This window comes from Oncorhynchus tshawytscha, linkage group LG14 (assembly GCF_018296145.1).
Source record: "Oncorhynchus tshawytscha isolate Ot180627B linkage group LG14, Otsh_v2.0, whole genome shotgun sequence".
NCBI classification, from domain to species: Eukaryota; Metazoa; Chordata; class Actinopteri; order Salmoniformes; family Salmonidae; genus Oncorhynchus; species Oncorhynchus tshawytscha.
Genome location: NC_056442.1, coordinates 16741979 through 16763951, shown reverse-complemented (window position 1 = coordinate 16763951; position 21973 = coordinate 16741979). Strand labels below are relative to the sequence as shown.

The 21973-nt window shown below is 41.3% G+C and overlaps 1 protein-coding gene across 3 annotated transcripts; it reads right to left on the bottom strand.

Annotated features, from left to right (window-relative positions):
- Positions 1 to 2621: 2621 nt before the first annotated feature.
- Positions 2622 to 21307, bottom strand: LOC112266700 (RNA-binding protein FUS). 3 transcript variants are annotated; one of them, XM_024444400.2, is made up of 16 exons: positions 21175 to 21307; positions 20393 to 20423; positions 18851 to 18887; positions 18682 to 18748; positions 18502 to 18589; positions 18237 to 18346; positions 17774 to 17921; positions 14518 to 14552; positions 13921 to 13953; positions 13600 to 13745; positions 10826 to 10955; positions 10638 to 10745; positions 3756 to 3858; positions 3520 to 3599; positions 3240 to 3378; positions 2622 to 3034 (listed from the first exon to the last, which is right to left on the bottom strand). In XM_024444400.2, the coding sequence occupies exons 1-16, from the start codon at positions 21182 to 21184 to the stop codon at positions 2995 to 2997; spliced, it is 1305 nt and encodes a 434-aa protein (XP_024300168.1). In that variant the 5' UTR covers positions 21185 to 21307; the 3' UTR covers positions 2622 to 2994. The 3 variants fall into 3 exon arrangements, with proteins under 3 accessions (XP_024300168.1, XP_024300169.1, XP_024300170.1); XM_024444401.2 differs by having other exon boundaries at positions 18502 to 18586; XM_024444402.2 differs by lacking the exons at positions 14518 to 14552; positions 17774 to 17921.
- Between the last annotated feature and the right edge of the window lie 666 nt (positions 21308 to 21973).

The following is a 21973-nucleotide window of genomic DNA, read 5'->3' as shown; positions in this document are numbered from 1 at the left end:
TCTTTTAAACACCATTTTAAGCCCAGCTTGTGGAACTTTGGCTTTCCTGGATATAGCCAATATATTGTGATATATATTGTAATCACAGCATCCAATGGGTACGGAAACATGTTTGCACACTGTCGTTGTGGGGTATTATGCGTAGATGGCTGAGGAAAAAAAATCTATCCATTTTGAATTCAGGCTGTAACACCACACAACCTGACTCAGATACCAGGCTAATAGCCTAGAACTGACTCTTATCAGCCAACAGCGATCTTGATAAGTGTATATTCCAATGTAAGTAATTAGATTACGACTTGAGTCTTTGGGCCAACATAAATATTCTGCTCCACTGGGCAAACAGGCTCTCTGAGGAAAAAGACTACTCTGTGCCCCCCTGGTCAAATTGAGATCAGAGGGTTAGGCTGTGAAGTACAGTGTGAGAGAGACAGAGTGGCAAAGTCAGCCAGTAGAGAATGTAAAGGGACACATGAAGGGGACATAGAGAAAAAAAAAACATAAGATAGACGAACAGTACCTTGTGGGACACAGTACGGTATTGAGTGAAGGAGATAGAAACAATTCAAAAGAATGAGTTATTTGAGTGACAGTAGTACCGTACCAGACTCCTGTTTTGACCTCTGCGGCATTGTGTATGTGATTGTCCTGGTGCAGGTAGCCATATTTCTCCAGGAAGCCCTGCAATAAATGTCACATCATTTTTCATGAGACTCCCACACTTACTCGGTATTTAATCATTATGAAATCAGACACTAATTTAACTCAGCCTTGTAAACTTCAAATTTTTCCTTAGGGCCCCTCTTCATGTCTTTAAAAAGCCATCTGGATATTATTTTTTTTGCATTTCATGTTATAGTCACTGTCGAGTAGTGGCATGGTAACTTCCCCCTCATCCTTCTGGGTGACTGAGGAGAGAGGTGCTTTTTTAATCAACAGGTGACAACTCTGTTCAGAGGTGCTAAACACAGCTGGCGAACGGTAGGCAAACCTGTGTGTCCGACTTCTTACACACAGGGAATGTGGAGAGAAAAGTTCCATTGTCCTTAACATCTTGGCAGAATCAAACCACAATTTTTTATTATACTGGGATCCACTTTTAGCTTTTGCCTGTCTAATACAATATCAGTTGTCTTCTGAATCAATACTTTGCCTTGTTGAATTGCACAACACAGCAATTAGGGAGAATGAAATTGGCATGTTGACGGCAGGAATGTCCACCAGAGCTGCTGCCAGAGATTGAATGTTCATTTCTCTACCATAAGCCACATCTTTTCAGAGAATTTGGCGGTATGTCCAACCGTCTTCACAACCGCAGACCATGTGTAACCATACCAGCCCAGGACCCCCACATCCAGCTTCTTCACCTACAGGAGCCTGAGACTTCAGTCATTGAAGAATGGAACACTCCTCCACAATCTACTATAAACAACTATATGCAGAGATGTGTTGCACTGCATGAGGCAAATGGTCACACCAGATACTGACTGCTTTTCTGATCCACACCAATGTCATTTTGTATGGTATCTGTGACCAACCGATACATATCTGTATTCCCAGTCATGTGAAATCCATAGATTAGGGCCTAATTATTTTACTTCAATTGATTAGATTTCCTTTATGAACAAACTCAGTAAAATCTTTGAAATGGTTGCAATTATATTTTTTGTTCAGTGTGTATAGAAATACTCACAGTATAACAAATTGAGTTGGGAAAAATTTTAGGCTATAATACTGAACAAGAACTGTAAATGAAGGTGTTGTGGGAAGTCAGTGTAAACACAGTAGAATAGGATGCTAATTTTCATTTGGGTAGCCTACCGATCCAGCAAAAAACAACCACTAAATTGAGTTGCTGTGCACATATATCTAACCCAATTTAAGTGAGTCAAATACTAAGTGAAGCATATACTAACTTTATCCTCACTAATTGGTCTTTAACCAATCAGATCAACTCTGAAAAAGACCAGAATTGGTCTGCCTGTATAAATGCAGCCAGTGTTACAATATCTTATAACAAAAATAGGATGGTTCTAAAGTTGTAAACCTGAAAAGCTCAAAATACAAAAACGTACCTCTGCCTCAGAGGTCTCGACCCGCCAGTCCGTTGACAGCGTTCAAACCATTGACTTGGATTATAACTGTGCTGGTACTCGTGCCAATATTCCACAAGTTATTCTAGTCCGAAGAGTCAAACTCATTGTATGACACTTGTAATATTCTTAGACTAACCCCACATCACCATCCATTTAAATCCAAATAAGTTATATCCAAGTACTGCTTGTCTAATGTGCAACAGCCAGGGCAATATCAATGTTTGTGATCTGAGTGTTGTGAAGGCAACACCGGCACACGAGCCACTCATCTCCTAGTCATTTTGCTCACATAGGGGAGGGACAGTACCACCCATAGCGCAAGGGCTAGAATGTCAAAACTTCCCTTCTCTTGGGAATTTGTATAGGCTCCCTCAATATTGTTCAAATTAATTGACCTAAAGATATTTAGAAAGCTGACCACAAGTTTACTTAGTGCTGGAGTATTATGTTGCTTGTGTTTTGACTACTACCGAAGCACTCAAATTACATAAATACTAACTAGAAATAAAACATACATGAAGACACTAAGATCAGAACAGTTTAATATAATTTGGAAAAAAGAGAAACCCAAATAAAACTGTTCATTTAAATTTGACAAAACAATGATACGAAGTCTACCTCACGATGCCTGGACCTAGTAGAATCAGGGAAATGAAAAAAAAAGAAAGACATTTGACCCTGCCCCCTTCTACACCTACAACCCTGCTTATCAGCACAAAAGTCCTTTCACAGTAGTTGCACATATTTCCCCGACCTCTCGACAAGACAGATCAGAAGCAATACATGTGATGCATTGGTAATGAAAGGTATGCAAATTAAAGTGTAGCTCAATCCCCCCCCCACTCCCTTCCCGCTAACCCAACCCCTGGGCATTCTGGAATGGTGTCCATGTGAATCCTTAGTATGGCCGGTCTCTTCTGTCTTCTCTATGGTCACCTCTGAGGGAAAAGGGGAAATAGATCCATAGTAAATTATACTGTACCGAAGCTAGCTTGATATAGAAATATCTTACCATTGGAAAAAAATCTGACAAAAAAAGTAACCCTAATTCAATATTCTACAGTTCTTTCATGTCTCAGGTATGCCCTCTCCTGGTCAAACATCTAACTGCATGGGAGGGAATTTAAGTCGTGATCAATTTACCTTCCTCCCATCTTGTAGCCCCTGTCACCACCATATCCACCTCCGCCATAACCACCGCGGTCACCTCCACGGAATCCCCCACGGCCTCTGTACCCGCCACCCCTGTCACCACCATACCCTCGGCCTCCACCACCACGATCTGCAAACACAAACCAGCCATTAGAGCAAGTTCTCCAACAGACCAGTAATAGTTTATAGTATGTGGTTAAATTACTCAACTTCCCCAACAGTGTACCCGACACCAGTTCTCTACAACAAGCTCATAGCCATTCTTACATACCTCCTCCGCTGTCCCCTGGTTTCGGTGTGCCACACTTGTTGCATTCGTACCTACGCGCAAAGTTCATGTTGCCACAAGAACTGGAAAAGGATAGGGGAACAATTGTCAATCACATTCAAAGATGTAGCCATTCCATATGAGAACAGAGTTCAGTGACACATACAATGTGCGATGGATGACCCATCAAATTGTTTTAACTGCATCTGTCATGCTTCAAATAAAATGCAAAAAAATACCTGTTAGGACATGGCCAGTCCCCTCCCTTGATGTCAAAGTTGGGTCCACCACCACCACCTCCTCCTCCTCCAAACCCACGTCCACGACCACGGCCGCCAAAACCTAGAGAGCGACAAACACCACTTAACTAAGTGCAAGGGACAAAGGACCTCTGAAGGCCTAAAAATAAAGGGGTTCCCTTTCATGGATTTTGAGGTAGAGGGGCCGTCTTGGTTACACACCGCCCCGGTGTGTAACAGCATCATCGGACTGAGCTTGTCATTGCAGGCAATCTCAACACTGTGTGTTACAGGGAAGACATCCTCCTCCCTCATGTGGTACCCTTCTTGCAGGCTCATCCTGACATGACTCACTAGCGCGACAAAGCCACCAGCCATACTGCTCGTTCTGTGCTTGATTTTCTGCAGGACAGGAATGTCAGTGTTCTGCCAGGGCCAGTGAAGAGCCCGGGCTCTCAATCCCACTGAGCACATCTGGGACCTGTTGGATCGGAGGGTGAGGGCTAGTGTCATTCCCCCCAGAAATGTCCGGGAACTTGCAGGTGCCTTGGTGGAAGAGTGGGGTAACATCTCACAGCAAGAACTGGCAAATCTGGTGCAGTCCATGAGGAGGATGCACTGCAGTACTTAAAATGCAGCTGGTGGGCACACCAGACACAGACTGTTACTTTTGACCCCCCTTTGTTCAGGGACACATTATTCCATTTCTGTTAGTGACATGTCTGTAGAACCTGTTTGGTTTGTCTCAGTTGTTGAATCTCGTTATGTTCATACAAATAATTACATTAAGTTGGATAAAAATAAATGCAGTTGACAGTGAGAGTTTATTTTTTTGCTGAGTTTATAATAAGAAATATGTTGAAGATTAAAAAGTGGGGACTCTTGCTTCGCAAGCCCAAATAATAACTAGAAGTAATCTTTTGCCAGCCACAATTACTTGTTTCTGTGAAATTACTCCCGAAGAAAGATTTTTGTCCATCTTAATTGACTTTTGTGGGACTTTTTTCAGCATTCACTGTTAACGCAATAATGCAACTTGGCACAAATCAGCTACTTTCACAAAATCTTCCTCGACTGCTCTCCTATTTAAACCGAAACAAGAATTTATACCAATCAAACAATACAGCTATTTTACTAACCACATCAACAATTCCTCAAACATTTATCAACTGAAATTGACCACGTTCCCAAAAAGTTAAGAGCGTATGAAAATCTTCATCTACTTCACTGCTATTCTAATCCGAACAAAAATACCTGCTATCAAAACAGTTTTAGTAACCGCATTACATTTGAAATCGACAAGTCACAGGACTTTAGACTTAAACTTACAGGGTATGATATATTGGTCTACTTTTGTATTATCTACTACCAATCACGTTACTGCTGTTTGCCGGTATTGAGTGACAAAAAGCAGCTAGCTAACATCAGCAAACAGCTCTCATGTCTCGTCATTGAGCAGGCAAAACCGAGCCATTGATACTCATAGGCAGAGGAGCACATGGGGCAGTACAGGAAAAATGATGAGGGTGAAAAGGGCGCTTGAATTTAGAAGAGAGTAATGATCAAGGGGCTGGAACCCTATTATATATATATTTTTACATCTTTGGAGCCCTACAGATTTCAAACTTGGCAGGATGGTGTAAAATGATGCACAAATACATTAGGTTAACACATGGTTGCGCTATGAGCCACCTTGGACTTCAAAAGGTTAGCCCCGCCTCATAGTTCAACCTAGTCTTGGAATTTGGCACATGGGTTCCTCTACCCGAAGAACAAATTTGCCATCTGGACCAATGTCACCATAATGGATCATCCACCATTTTCAAAATGATATATATATATATATATTTTTTAAAGTTACAAAATCTTATGACACCACTAAACAGATCTCTAAAACTCTGTGTACAATATTTATAGACCAATATCTTTATATGCAATCTAAAAACAGGGGTTGGAACCGGTTCGAGAAACAAAAATACATTTACGGAACCTGGAACAAAAGTGAACCATACGGTTCCGGAAGAGAACCGTTATTTTCCGCTGCAGGCATTTTTTTGGTACTTATTCCCACAACAAAATGCAACAAAGCTACTATGGAAAGCCCTATGTCACTCAGAAACCTATTCATGCCTGCCTGCAAGTTGAAAACCTTAGCCAGTGCGTGTGGCCGGCATACTCTGACATGTCACCCATTGAACATGTTTGGGATCTCTGGATCAATGTGTTCCAGTTCCTGCCAATATCGAGTAACTTCGCACAGCCATTGAAGAGTGGGACAACATTCCACAGGCCACAATCAAACAACATGCGTCGCACTGCATGAGGCAAATGGTCACACCAGATGCTGACTAGTTCTGATCCATGCCCCTACCTTTCATCTGTGACTAACCAATGCATATCTGTATTCCCAGTCATGTGAAATCCATAGATTAGGGCCTAATGAATTTATTTCAATTGACAGATTTTTTAGAATATATGCATTAAAATCTGTCGTCAATTGGATGAAAACCAAGCCTAGTGACCTTTGTTGTTTTGGTTCAGTACACCAGCACTTTAGATTTGTTAATGCATGGCTTGGGGGGAGGGGTCATGGCTTGGGGGGAGGGGTCATGTTTCAGAGGACGCATGACTTGACCTTTGCCTCACCAGAGCCCGTTGGGGAGTTGCAGCGATGAGACAAGATCACAATTGAATATCAGAAAAGGGGGGTAATAATCCAATTTTTTTTTTTACTGATACATTGACTATGAGGTTAAAATGCAGACTCATCTTTAATTTGAGGGTATTTTCATCCCATCGGGTGAAAAGTTTAAAAATGAGAGCACTTTTGTACATTAGTCCCTGCATTTTAGGGGACCAAAAGTATTGGACCAAATTCACATTTTAAAGTAGTAAAAAGTTCAGTAGTTGGTCCCTTATTCATAGCATGCAATAACTACACCCATCAAATTAATGGGATGCTCTTTATTTTAAGATGGTCATATCAAGGATAATTTACCTATTTGATTTAAATTGTGTGCCTTCCTTCTAGTAGCCCATATAAAATGCATTGAATGACATTCATACATGGAAAAGGTCAAAATAAATCAAAAGGAAGAAGTGTCTGTAGTTTAGTGTCTCCTATATAAACTCAGCAAAAAAAGAAATGTCCTCCCACTGTCAACTGCGTTTATTTTCAGCCAACTTAACATGTGTAAATATTTGTATGAACATAAGATTCAGAAACTGAACAGGTTCCACTGATGTGACTAACAGAAATGGAATATTGGGGGGTTCAAAATCAAAGTATCAGTCAGTATCTGGTGTGGCCACAAGCTGCATTAAGTACTGCAGTGCATCTCCTCCTCATGGACTGCCCCAGAATTGACAGTTCTTGCTGTGAGATGTTGCCCCACTCTTCCACCAAGGCACCTGCAAGTTCCTGGACATTTCTGGGGGGGAATGGCCCTAGCCCTCACCCTCCAATTCAACCGGTCCCAGGCGTGCTCGGTGGGATTGAGATCCAGGCTCTTCGCTGGCCATGGTAGAACACGGATATTCCTGTCTTGCAGGAAATCACGCACAGAACGAGCAGTATGGCTGGTGACATTGTCATGCTGAAGGGTCAGGATGAGCTTTCAGGAAGTGTACCACATGAGGGAGGAGGATGTCTTCCCTGTAATGCACAGTGTTGAGATTGAATGCAATGACAACAAGCTCAGTCCGATGATGCTGTGACACACCGCTCCAGACGATGCACCCTCCACCTCCAAATCGATCCCACTCCAGACTACAGGCCTCGGTGTAACGCTAATTTCTTCGAAGATAAACGCGAATCCGACCATCACCCCTGGTGAGACAAAACCGCAACTCGTCAGTGGACTAGTCCTGCCTGGTCCAGCGACGGTGGGTTTGTGCCCATAGGCGACGTTGTTGCCGGTGATGTCTGGTGAGGACCTGCCTTTACAACAGGCCTACAAGCCCTCAGTCCAGCCTCTCTCACCCCATTGAGGACAGTCTGAGCACTATTGTGCGTTCCTGGTGTTACATAGGTTGTTGTTGCCATCCTGTACCTGCCCCACAGGTGTGATGTTCGGATGTACCGATCCTGTGCAGGTGTTGATACACGTGGTCTGCCACTGCGAGGACGATCAACTGTCCGTCCGGTTTCCCTGTAAGCGCTTTCTAAGGCTTCTCACAGTACAGACATTGCAATTTATTGTCCTGGCCACATCTGCAGTCCTCATGCCTCCTTGCAGCATGCCAAAGGCACGTTCACGCAGATGAACAGGGGCCGTGGGCATTTCTTTTGGGGTTTTTCCAGTCAGTGGAAAGGCATCTTTTGTGTCCTAAATTTTACTAACTGACCTTAATTGCCTACCATTAGTGTCTTAACAACTGTTCCACAGGTGCATGTTCATTAAATGTTTATGGTTCATTGAACAAGCATGGGAAACCGTGATAAAACCCTTTATAGTGAATATCTGAAGTTATTTGGATTTTTACGAATTCTCTTTGAAAGGGCCATTTGTTTTTTTGATGAGCTTACATGCATCCATACAGATATACACTGAGTATATCAAACATTAAAGAACATATTCCTAATATTGAGTTGTGCGCACCCCCCAGTCGGGGCATGGACTCTACAAGGTGGCGAAAGCGTTCCACAGGGATGCTGGCCCTTGTTGACTCCAACAGCCATGTCAAGAAGGCTGGATATCCTTTGGGAGGTGGACCATCCTTGATACACACGGGAAACTTGAGCACCAACTGGTGCGCCCGGCACATACTACCATACCCTGTTCAAAGGCACTTAAATATTTTGTCTTAACTTCTTGGATATAGGGGGCGCTCTTTTAATTTATGGATAAAAAAACGTGCCCGTTTTAAGCGCAATATTTTGTCACGAAAAGATGCGACTATGCATATAATTGACAGCTTTGGAAAGAAAACTCTGACGTTTCCAAAACTGCAAAGATATTATCTGTGAGTGCCACAGAACTCATGCTACAGGCGAAACCAAGATGAAACTTCAAACAGGAAATGAGCAGAATTTTTGACACTCTGTTTTCCATTGTCTCCTTATATGGCTGTGAATGCGCCAGGACTGAGCCTGCCCTTTCTGTCGTTTCTCCAAGGTGTCTGCAGCATTGTGACATATTTGTAGGCATACCATTGGACGATTGGCCATAAGAGACTACATTTACCAGGGGTCCGCCCGGTGTCCTTTGTCTAAATTGGTGCGTAATCTACAAGCTGCACGCAGTCATCCAGTGATTGAGAGGAGAGAGGAGGCTTTCACGAACGATATATCATGAAGAGATATGTGAAAAACACCTTGAGGATTGATTCTAAACAACGTTTACCATGTTTCAGTCGATATTGAGTTAATTTGGAAAAAAGTTCGGCGTTTTGATGACTGAATTTTCGTTTTTTTTTGGTAGCCAAACGTGACGCACCAAACGGAGCGATTTCTCCTAAACAAATAATCTTTCAGGAAAAACTGAGCATTTGCTATCTAACTGAGAGTCTCCTCATTGAAAACATCCGAAGTTCTTCAAAGGTAAATGATTTATTTGAATGCTTTTCTGGTTTTTGTGAAAATGTTGCCTGCTGATGCTAACGCTAAATGCTACGCTAGCTGTTACACAAATGCTTGTTTTGCTATGGTTGAGAAGCATATTTTGAAAATCTGAGATGACAGTGTTGTTAACAAAAGGCTAAGCTTGAGAGCTAGCATATTAATTTAATTTCATTTGCGATTTTCATGAATAGTTAACGTTGCGTTATGGTAATAAGCTTGAGGCTGTATTCACGATCCCGGATGGCTAGAATCAAGAGGTTTTAACCAATCACCCTTGAATGGCACAAATAATGTCTCAAATCCTTATTTAACCAGCCCAGCCCCCCCCATTTTTTATTTATTTATTACACCCCCCTCCCATTTCTTTTTTATATATATTTTTTTAAATCGGCAGATTAATCGGTATACGCGTTAAAATCATATTCCGTCAACCTCTAGACTCCAATTAGCCAATTAGCTTTTGGAAACGTCATTGGCCCAGGGGTTCACGTACTTTTCCCAACTTACACTGAATGTTTAAATGTATTTTTCTTGTCTATATTGAATACAATAATTTGTGCGTTAGTTTAAGCACACCGTTTGTCTATCATTGTGAATAAGATGAAGATCAGATCAAATTTTATGACAAATTTATGCAGAAATCCAGGTAATTCCAAATGGTGCACATACTTTTTTCTTGCCACCGGAGCTGAGCCATAGCGGAGACTGGGCATCTACCACACCTCATAATGGGGTGGTGATAATGTATGCTTTATGACCCCCCCTTATGATCTGCACTCACCGTCATCCACTAATTATCTTGTCATTTTTGCAAATAAGTGTTCTCCTCCAGGCCGAGTAAACCATGTTGTGCGGCTCGCAAAAGTGACAGCATTTATCAACTTTACTGTGTAAATGTAAAAATGATTATGGTGACACTTATCATTTAAAGCAAAACTTTTTATTTTTTTTTAAACACAAACTATTGCTGATGGGAAACCTGAACAAATGTCTGAGCACAGCCCTGGTTGTCACTCAACTAATAAAGCGCAATCTATTTCTACAAGCATTTAAAATGCTGAAGATGTACAAAAATCTGGAATAGACACATCACCCCTTGGAGTTTTACTGCCCGATTCATGTTACATTTGGGGTCCCTACGGACTGATGCACTCATATCGTAAACCAGAATTCATTTTTTTAAATTGGTGAATTGTTATACCCAATGGATTTAAAGGGCATTTTTAGCACAAAGATAATCTTGTGTTTTTGGCAAACTCACCCACAGGAAGTTGCAGCAACATTTGAATGCTTGTCAACCAAAAGTGAATGAAACATACCTCCTCCTCTTCCTCCTCCTCCTCCTGCTGCACCGCCACCCCTCTGCGTGAACTCGGCTCTTCGGGTGGCAAAAGACACTTTGAGGGGTTTCCCTTGGAATTCTTTGCCTAGAAGAAAGTGGACATTAGAATGGAACAGAAGAACTGTAGACAGCATACGTGCACAGGAAGAGAGAGTACATCCTTACCGTCAAACCACTCAATGGCCGCTTTGGCAGAAGGTGGATCATCAAATGAGACAGTGGCCTCTCCCTTCAGTCTTCCAGTAGCCTTGTCAGAGTACAGGTTGATCATGGGCAAGCCAGTCTTCTTGTTCAACTACCAAACAGGACACAAAGATTAACACAGTGACACAAATCTGGGTAATAAGTACTTAACATATTTTCCACCATCATTTGCAAATAAATCCATTAAAAATCCTACAATGTGATATTCTGGATTTTTTCCCCCCCATTGTCATAGTTGAAGTGTACCTATGATGAAAATTACAGGCCTCTCATCTTTTTAAGTGGGAGAGCTTGCACAATTGGTGGCTGACTAAATACTTTTTTGCCCCACTGTATTGCGATTTGATACTGTGATTTTATTGCGAGTAAGGAAATGTATTGTTAAAAACGGATTGTTACAAAAAAACAAACAAATGAGCCGATTACTCCTATTGACGAGATGATTTAATTACTGTAAACCATTGGAGCCGTTTCAAATTTGGATCACAATATCCTTAAAATGATAATATTATCTTTAGGTAATCTTAGGAAGCCATGGCAGGTGCATTTACAGGTGCAGATATCAGATGAGTTGGGGGAATGTATGGAAATGACTATAAAGCCACAAGTAACCGAACAAGGGAGTTTCAATTCAAAGTACTACAGTTTTTTTATGAGCCCTGATAAACTTAATAAAATGAAGAAAGGAATGTCCGCTACGTGTTGGAGGCAGTGTGGACAAATGGGTACTTCATCACATGTTTTGGCAATGTCCAAAAATCCAGCCCTTCTGGTTTGAAATTCCCCATGTTATACAGGACATCACAGGTATTATTCAACCAGACCCGTGTCATCTGTATTGTTCCTGTGAACATACTCCAATCCTCTCCACTTAAATTGATAGATTATCTTTTCGTAGCAGCAAGGAAATGTGAAACAAAATGCTGGAAAAATTAACATGCACCCTCAAAAGATGTGGTTAGGTCTATGCAGGGAACTTGCTGACAGAGAATTACATCAATCTTGCAACATTGACAGCATAGGTATGAAGGTGTCTGGTCAGAGTTCCTGACATACTGCACTGATCTTATTCTGTCATTTCTGGGGGTTTTGTTTGTTGTTTTTCTGGGGCTTTAACCAAATTATATTCTTATTCAGACCCTTGAAATATGTGCTCTATACAGCAAAAATGTACCCTTAACATGTGAATGTAATTATGCTCCTTTATAAAGACCAAAGAAATGCTGTGTTTGAATGGAACATGTTATTTATGTGCTCTTGAATAAAATATATATTTTTTTACAGTGCAGAAAACATGTTGGCTCACATTACTTTTTATTTATCTGTTATTTTTCCAGGTAAGTTGACTGAGAACACATTCTCATTTGCAGCAAAGACCTGGGGAATAGTTACAGGGGAGAGGAGGGGGATAAATGAGCCAATTGCAAACTGGGGATTATTAGGTGACCATGATGGTTTGATGGCCAGATTGGGAATTTAGCCAGGACACTGGGGTTAACACCCCTACTCTTACAATAAGAGCCATGGGATCTTTAATGACCGCAGAGAGTCAGGACACCCTTTTAACGTCCCACCCGAAAGACTCCACCCTACACAGGGCAATGTCCCCAATCACTGCCCTCAGGCATTGGGATATTTTTTAGACCTGAGGAAAGAGTGCCTCCTACTGGCCCTCCAACACCACTTCCAGCAGCATCTGGTCTCCCATCCAGGGACTGACCAGGACCAACCCTGCTTAGCTTCAGAAGCAAGCCAGCAGTGTGGTATGCTGCTGGCATTTTTTTAATGATGAGAACAAGCTATAGGATGAAAAATACCAATTTTGGCGCAGGTACAGCCGACTATTGCTAAGCTAAGGCTACCTAGCACCAACATATAAACCAAAAGTTTATAGATTTTTTTTTTTGCGAATCGATACGAGTCAAAATATCGATTTAACACTACAGACCTGTCAACCTTGAATTTGTATGAATACCAGGTCAGCGATGTAGCGCACATACGACACCCACACCGCTCAAATTATAGGCAAAAGCACTGCCTAATAATGATGTTGGCATTAGACTGCTTCAATAGGAATTGTAAGCTTATGACTTATGGGTACTTGGTAATTGGCTGCTATTCAGTAGCTCACTAGCCCCCCCTCAGGAAACTTGGGGCATTTTTGAAAAACCTATAACTGTCATTTCCTGAAACCTGGTCTTAAACCATGTAGCCAACACTGAAGTCTTGTTCTGCCCTAAATGAAAGTGTTCTCAATTACTAATTTTTCTAGATAAATGTAGATAACTGATTCGTTAACATAGGCTTACTAATCTACAGTAACAACTTTATGTAAAGGACGGTATTAGCAGAACAGCTCTCTGCCATGTCCGTTTCCATTGACGCAGCGACGTGCACTACTGCACGTTTCCTTGCTCGTCAATGTGCTCACGTCTACTACCTTTGTTGACTAAAATCTGTAGCTAACTACCTTTGTCGTAATGACACCTTAACTAAGGAGCCAATTTCACACGGTTGAGTCAAAAACCACAATGTGCCAATAGTAGCCCATTTCAGGGGCGTTTTATGTACCAGCGTACTTGTGTGCATGGTACTCAAAATGTCTGCAGGTTGGCAGGTCTGATACAGTCCAAAAAATAGTGCGATATTTAACTAAACATTCCCCCCCCACTAGTACCCATGAAAGTGAATAGGGAGAAGCAGTCCCCGTCCAGAAACAATCACTCAATCCATACCTTAATGATCCCAATCTGTTTGAAGTAGTTGCCCACTTCATCACTTGTGACATCTTCTCCCAGTCCCTGGACAAAGATGGTGTTGTTGTCAGAGTTGTCCTGCTCCCCACCGCTGCCGCTACCTTGGCTACCACCGCTACCTCCAGCTGGGGACAAACATCGAGGTACTACTCAGCAGATGCATCACTTGAACCAGCCTGTTCTGTGGCATTTGCTTGTGAGAGACTGGAGGTCTGTGTTAGTCTGGCATGATTGCAGGATGAGTCAAACCCTAGATTGAATTTCAGGGCAACAAGAAGCAAACAAGCATGTGCAACTCACTTGGTTCATCCCTTGAGCCGTAGTCTCGAGGACCTGAAACACAAATGGGAAAGGTGGGGAAAGCCATGAGAATCTGCACTTCGTACACAACACAAATGCATTCAACATCCATACAAACAAGAATTTGTCAACTCTCTACCAATAGTGTATGCATGAGGCTACTTTAAAACATTTTGAATAAGGCAGTTTACAGCTTTCTGCTGCAGTGTTGAGACAGTTGCATCATATACATCTCAACACCTTCCAACATGGGCAGAACTGTTTGAGTTTAGAAGAAATAAAAAATCTCTCCCGTTTCTAGCCAGTTTCCTTCTTCGCCACAGCACACATCTCATCTTCTGTCATTTACATTCAACATTGTCCTCATGCAACAATACCATTATGTATAAACTTCAGGTTTCATGTGCTAAAAGACCTAAAGAGCATATATGAGAAAACCCCATCCCTAAGAACAATAGGTGGAGGCCCTTGAGGTTTGGACAAGAAAATGGTGGCATTCAGTTTGTTTTGCTTTCTTTCTCACTCACTCCCGTTTTTATCTTTGCTAATCAACCTTTTTCCTCCCCAACCGAGACAGTTCTGATGCTCGTCACTTACCACCGTAATTTTTGTAGCCACCACGGTCACCACCTCTGCAGAGGAAAAATTGTAGATATGATGGGTTTCCTTTGTCCCAACAGAGCTCAAAGCTCCCCTACATCCCCATCAGTATGCACTCCTGCCATGGTGTGCGACTATCGTGGAAATGTCTTCCCACTCACATGGGAAAGTGTTATTCTTGGACGTTTTAAAATCAAATGGACAAAACTTAGCAGAACTCCCACTATGTACAAGTAGGTTCTGATGAGTGAAGAGGCTCTGATGGCTCATGTGTAAATTTAGATTGCTACAAGACCAGATTAGTTCCAGTATTCAGTTGGCTAACATTTTTTAAATAAAAGTTACTGATAGGTCGAAATGGTTTGAATAGTTGCGGCACTCGACAAGACGAGTGTTCTTCCATTGAGTGCTTATATGAGCTCCATTAGCTGAGGTCCAAGTTTTATTTCATTCACTGAAACCTGTAGTATAAAATGTAGATCCAAAGTTAACACAATACAAATGTCTCCATGTCAAATATACAACACTCAAATGAAACCTGTTGATGTACAGCAGCTTACAATGTTCCTTGGGTTTAAACTTGTGAAAATCAGGTCACTTCAAGAACAGATCACTCTGGGGCATTGTTTAAACCGTTCATGGGGCGGTTCTCAAAGCAACATGGGGGGGGCAAAAACAATCCTCATTCCTAGAGACCAGCTAGACTATAGTCTTAACTGTGCACAAAAACAGCCAATGAATGGTTTTAATTAGGAAATAGCGCTCATAACAGCCAGCAGGCATCGTAGCAGATAGATCTCAGATTGACACCACATTTTATATACATGTATTGAAGCATTCCAACCTGCCTCTGTCAGGGACCATGTAAAATAATCTAGATTGTCAGCAATTTTTAGAATGTGACAGTACTGTGGCAGACCTACTGTACGTGTTACTCAATGCCATTACTAAAATGGTTGTTAAAAGCTACCAGTTACAAATAATGTCTCAATTTCAAATGATAGCCACAGAAAATATAAGTCTTCTTGCCAAAATACTGGGTTAGGCTAAAAGGTCCTCTACACTGAAAGCTACTTGGCCAAGATCTATACTTGCTTGTTTTTTCAGAACTGACCCCTGTAGAGATTGCAAGGTGAACCGATTTCTGGCAGGCAAATGTCCTGACTATGTTCAACAGCCTTGTTAATGAAGATGTAAAAAAGCTGGGGTCTACAGGATCCTTGGATGGTGAAGTGACTTAATCCTCAAAAACCCTATGTAGTTCATAAAGGGGGTCAGGTGAACAGTGTCCACTTAACTCTTTGCACCACAGGTGTCAGTAGCAGACACCCCACCATGTCATCTGTCCCACAAGCCTTTTGAGCTTCTCATTTATTGCTATTTGCTAGCAAGGCCATAATCAGCTAGAATATTGCATGCATATTTATGATTGAGAATGAATACAAGTAATTGCCTCACAGGTCATTGAAACCATAGAAATATAATTCAAATTGTATGAGTGAACCCTCAAGGTGAAACATAGCACATCTAGGGCTGGGCGATATAGACTTAAGTTTTAACGCAACATTCCAAATGCCTGTATAGCTAAATTCAAGGTTTACAGTTTTTGAGCGTTCTGTGTCTTTTTTTGTCTCGCCTCCGGTCATATAGACACCAGAAAACTTCTTGTCTATTACAGTAAAATTAATGTAAGTTTTCTTTTTATGTCTCAACTCCCAAAATATAGAGCAGACCCTATTAAAACGAGAGTATGAATGAACATGTTGTGGAAAATAAATGCTCAGTTTGTCATGCATGGCATTGCAGTACCGCTAGCATTATTTTAGCCACAGTCATGTGTTGCTGTCTGGTCTGTTTCATAAATGTGCAATGAGCATAAAAATACATGTTTAAAGGAATTGGCAACTTGTTCTAATTGAGAAATAAGCATCTTATTCAGGTAGGCCACTTGACATCAATATCTAAACAAAGTGAACAGATAGGGTGTTCCAACAGTTGGAGATGGACAGGCGGGCCGTTAGCAAGAAAATAGATCTAAACTTGAAATATAAAATATCAGTTGGCTACTCACTAGCACTTGTGCTTGAGATTGAACCCTGTGCTTATTTTCTATAATGCCTGTCACAAGAAGTTGGTCATTATTAGTAGATGTGCATGGTTATTGTTCAATTTGTAACAGAAGTTGCATTTTTCATAGAAAGTCTTTAAAGCCAGATCTGTGTTCATTGCGCAAAAAGCAGGTTCAACTATTTTGATAAAATAATTAAATGATTAGTGGGTCTTATGGTTATAGTGGGTCCAGGTCATCTATAAGTCTTCGCTAGGTAAAGCCCTGCCTCATCTCAGCTCACTGGTCACCATAGCAACACCCACCCCTAGCACACGCTCCAGCAGGCATATTTCACTGGTCATCCCCGAAGCCAACACCTCATTTGGTCGCCTTTCCTTCTAGTTATCTGCTACCAATGACCACCGAATTGCAAAAATCTGCGAAGCTGGAGACATATCTCCCTCACTAACTTTAAGCATCAGCTGTCAGAGCAGCTTTCCGATCACTGTACACAACCCATCTGTAAATAGCACACCCAACTACCTCATCCCAATATTGTTACTTATTTTTGCACCCCAATATCTTTACTTGCACATATATCACTCCAGTGTTAATGCCACTATGGCCGTACCTCCCCAACCTTACTACATTTGCACATCAATTTTTCTACTGTGTTATTGACTGTACGTTTGTTTATCCCATGTTTAACTCTGTTTTAGTCACATTGCTTTGCTTTATCTTGGCCAGGTCGCAGTTGTAAATGAGAACTTGTTCTCAACTGGCCTATCTGGTTAAATAAAAGTGACAAATAAATAAAAATGGTTGTGGAAGGCTTATATTAAGCTTAGGTATAATTTTACAAGCCCTGAAATTAGATTGTTTGAAATGCAGTGTATTGCCCTTTAATTGCACAACAAAGCTTATTTAGACAACTTTTCAAAAATCAAGATGAAATATTGTGACGCAACCAGTTGGGGAAAAAATTTAAATATGATTTTTAGGCCATATCGCCCAGCCCTAAGCACATCCCAGGTGAAAATAACAGGGTGGGGTGGGAGGTGAGGAGGTATTAGTCCATGTGGATGAGGTATGGGGTGATGGACCAGAATGGTGAGGAGGTATCATGCATTGCGTTGGAAGGAACATCTACCTGGCATGGGTGTTGCAGAAGTACCTTGCGGGTGGTCACGCTCTGGAACTTACCCCATACCAGATGGAGGGCCGCCTCTTCCACCCCTGTCGTATCCCCCACGCTCGTACCCACCACGCCCTCGGCCTCTATACCCGTCAGAAGAGCCCCTGTCTGAGCCCCCATCATCTCCACCATACCTCCTGCCCTGACCGCCTTCACCTGGGGCAAAACACAGGCACACAAGCCCTTTGAGTTGTGGTGTTGACTTTCTTTGAACACGTTTTATTTCCTGTTTTATATGGCACTTTGTTTTATATGTACGAGATCCTTCTGCAATGAAAAGTTATTTATTATTTTTATTAGAGGCATTCAGCCATAGTTAAACAGGCCAGTCTTGCCCAAAGATGGCTATGAATCGCTGATCCTCCATCTCAAATAAACAGGAAAAAATGTATGCAGAGATTTGCAGGCCAACTGGACAATTGATCAATAAAATTAGTGCCATGTAATATATAAATGAATACAATAACTAACCTTCACTTCGACCTCTGTAGCCGCCTTGAGCTTGTCCATAAGAGCCGCCACCAGCAGCGCCACTGTAGGAACTCGGCTGACTGTATGATGACTTGTCAGCGCCACCATACCTTGAGAAGTTCTCACAACAATTATTCTCTTGAGACACCAACAAAGAGTTGAATAATTAACAAAAATGTAACATTTGCAATGATATTAGACCACTAGAAAGGCAAAGTATGTAACTGCAAACAATACTCGTTTAATGTAGTGCCAGTGGCCTTACCCAGCAGCGGAATCAGAGCCTTGTTGCCCAAAGCCATCATAAGGCTGGCCATAACTTGCCGCCTGTGTTGTTTGGCCATAACTTTCTGCTAGAAAAACAAAAAAAGAAATGTTATGTATTACAATCAGCAACTTCTAGAATTCAAATAATTTCCCATGACTCTATATAAGTTTTACATACCAGACTGTCCATAGCCAGCATAACTCTGTCCACCATACGAGCCACTTCCATTTCCTTGACCGTAGGCCTGTAATAAGCATTGAACTGTTATATGAACAAAACTGTGATGAAATAACATAGAAAATAGTTTCAAACAATTCTCAGTGAGAAATTGAGGGGCCACACATACCTGCCCACTCTGCTGAGCAGGAGGATACGTTCCATAGCTGTGGGAGGGAGAGGTAAAGTTAGATATCTTAATAAAGACATTCTCCGGTACTTTTGTATACTTTTTAGCCAGTATTTTTGAAAGTAGCACTCACGAGTCAAAAGTGATGACTGAAAATGTACGTACTACGTCACATATGTGCCCCACGACATTGCTCCCCCCATTCTGCTGTCTCCAATGAGCCCGCCCAGCAACCTCATAGGAAACGCTGGGCAGGCCTCTTGCTAGCTGCCACTCAAATGACAAGGGCTGAAGCTCATTGGCTAGAACTAGAATTGCTAAGGGGCTGGCCCACTTGGGGGGGGGTAGGAAAATGGAGCAGCGTAGCTTCAAGAAAACACTGTTTCAAACTAGGGATTTTGTGGCCAATTGAGGTAAGACAATTATTCTGCTCATAGATCATGCATGTATGAACTACACATTGACGCATCCATCCCAAAGCGGGAGATATATATATATATATATATAAAAAAAATGCTTTTAGTCACCGTTCCGGTGTAAACACCCTCAACAACTGATTTGGAAGTTTATTTCTAAAGCACAACGTCAGAGATGCCAACTTATGGTTAAATTGATTAAACGTCCTAGCAACAAACTGGGCCATAACTTAACTTTGGGACACATCGTGAGTCTATTTGTTGGACTCCCGGAGTTGTGCATCATTCTGGTGGCTGGCCATGGAAAATAACCCTCCCACAATATAGCCAGGTTTATAAAAAATAAAAAAATAAAAAAAACTCAGGGGCGGCAGGGTAGCCTAGTGGTTAGAGCATTGGACTAGTAACCGAAATCTTGCAAGTTCAAATCCCCGAGCTGACAAGGTACAAAATCTGTCGTTCTGCCCCTGAACAGGCAGTTAACCCATTGTTCCTAGGCCGTCATTGAAAATAAGAATTTGTTCTTAAACTGACTTGCCTAGTAAAATAAAGGTTAAAAAAAATAAAATTAAAATAAAATCCATGGCATATGTATAATCTCTAGGAACTCTACTTACCAGATGTCAAGTGAAATGTGTTCCTCGCTATCAAATAAAAGTCAATCCAACTACTGTCCGAACAGCACCATATTCCTGTAGATTTAGACAACGGGCTGCCATTTGACCACACACTTCACCCAAAACTTCCTATCTAGACAGCAGGAATATGGTGGGGTTCATCTGGGTAAGTAGAGTTCCTAGATATTATACATATGCCTTTGTCGACAGGAAATGTAGCAAGCTATATTTTGGTAGTCCCCCCCACCAACACGATTCACAATTGCCGGAGTCCAACCAATACAGACTTCCGATGTACGCTGAAGCCAGGATAACGGTGGATATGCCTACGATCTATTAGTTAACCCGTCAAAACCATAACAATACATTTGTGAATCAAGCATTGTGTGGCCAATTGGATAGTTTATAAATTGTATAATCGCTAGAGAGTGGTAGCTAAATAGATACGTTTCATGGCAACTTGACAGCAATATTGAGTAGCTAACGTATTCATTGTGATGTCACGTTACCTTGGAGCGCCAGGCTGACCGTAACCCGAATCTGTGAACGAGAAGGATATGGGTGATTGGGTGGCAAAATTGCTACAACTAACGTTAGCTCATTGGCTAGCTAGCTATCTGTTAGTTAGCCATTGAACAAGTCACATAATACAAATGTTAGCAAAGATTTTCGCATCAACCCGGACGTAAACCTGTAGTTAATTTATCGTGCTAGATTACTTTAGATTATATCGATAGCAAGTAAACTTTAGCTAGCATGGTAAACTGTACCAACGTTGGATGGAAACAACATTACGTTATCATAAAGAACGCAGTGCAAGTTAATATGAAATGTATATAAATATACAGTGAAAATAGCAGGCCTTGGATAGCTAGCTAACGTTGCCTAGCTAGCTAACTACCGTAGCCAATAATATACGTTTCTCGTTGACTAGCTAACAACGTTAGTACCGTGCTAACTAGCAAGCTAAAAGGACCACGCTGCGCGACAAAAATGGCGGTCAATTCTCATCTACAAGACAAACGAAACAGTAAGAAATTTGGTTGAGCGAGTCAAAATAACAAAGTACGTTTACAGAAAGCGGCATACGTTATAATAATAAGAGGTAATAAACTAGCCAACAAACTATGGCTAGTGTTTATTCTGATGGTCGCCCCTGAAAGCTTGCTAAACTAACGTTAGCTCGCTGAGACCATCCGTCTCAGCGGTTTCATTTAACATTGTATAACAAATGTGACACAAAAACATGATATTGAACAAGTCACGTACACTTAGTTCACACTAAACTTACCGGAGGCCATTCTCTTTTCTAAAAAAAATTCGATGAATCACTTTTCAACAAATTAAAATCCCAGTAACATCAGCGCACAGCCGCACACACTGCGGCAATTATGAACTCTGACCTGCCTCTGGGTTGAACCAACTTCTGTGTAATAAATAATTTGCGCATAATAATTTGAAACCAAGTAACTTTCAAAACATGTGAGTTGAATATAGCTATGTTCGTATTGAATACATGTCAAACATCTAGTGACACGGCACATTAACAGCAGTTAGATTTTTTTTAAATACCCCTATTATTAGATAATGGTATGTTTCATGTTGCTCCGTTTTCTTCTTTCCGTTTGATTTCATCTTCATCAGCCGATCGCATAGAAACGATCGACTTGGAAGGAGCTAGCCCAGAGTGGTATACAAATCAAGCAGGATCAAGGAGTTGGCTAGCTAACTTGCCAAAAATATTCTGAAATAACTTTGTATTTAAAAAAGATGAACTTCAAATGGCCATTTTGACTCAACTACCAAAAAGACATGAGTTTTGCTTGCTTAAACGGGAAGTTCAGCCATTTTTACATGTGGCCTTATTTTTTACTCTTTATGTGCTTGTAGTTGATCCTCCAAACATGTAATTTTTTTGAGAGAAAATGTGTCACATTTTGCTGAGTCCAAAACAACTCCAATTACATCAGAATCTCATTCTTGAGGTCTCTGCATTCAACTATTTATTTATTTTCCCACTGTGCCATACAACCATGTATAAATTATCAAAATTATGGATTTATGGGACAGTGGAACATTCTTTAAAAAAT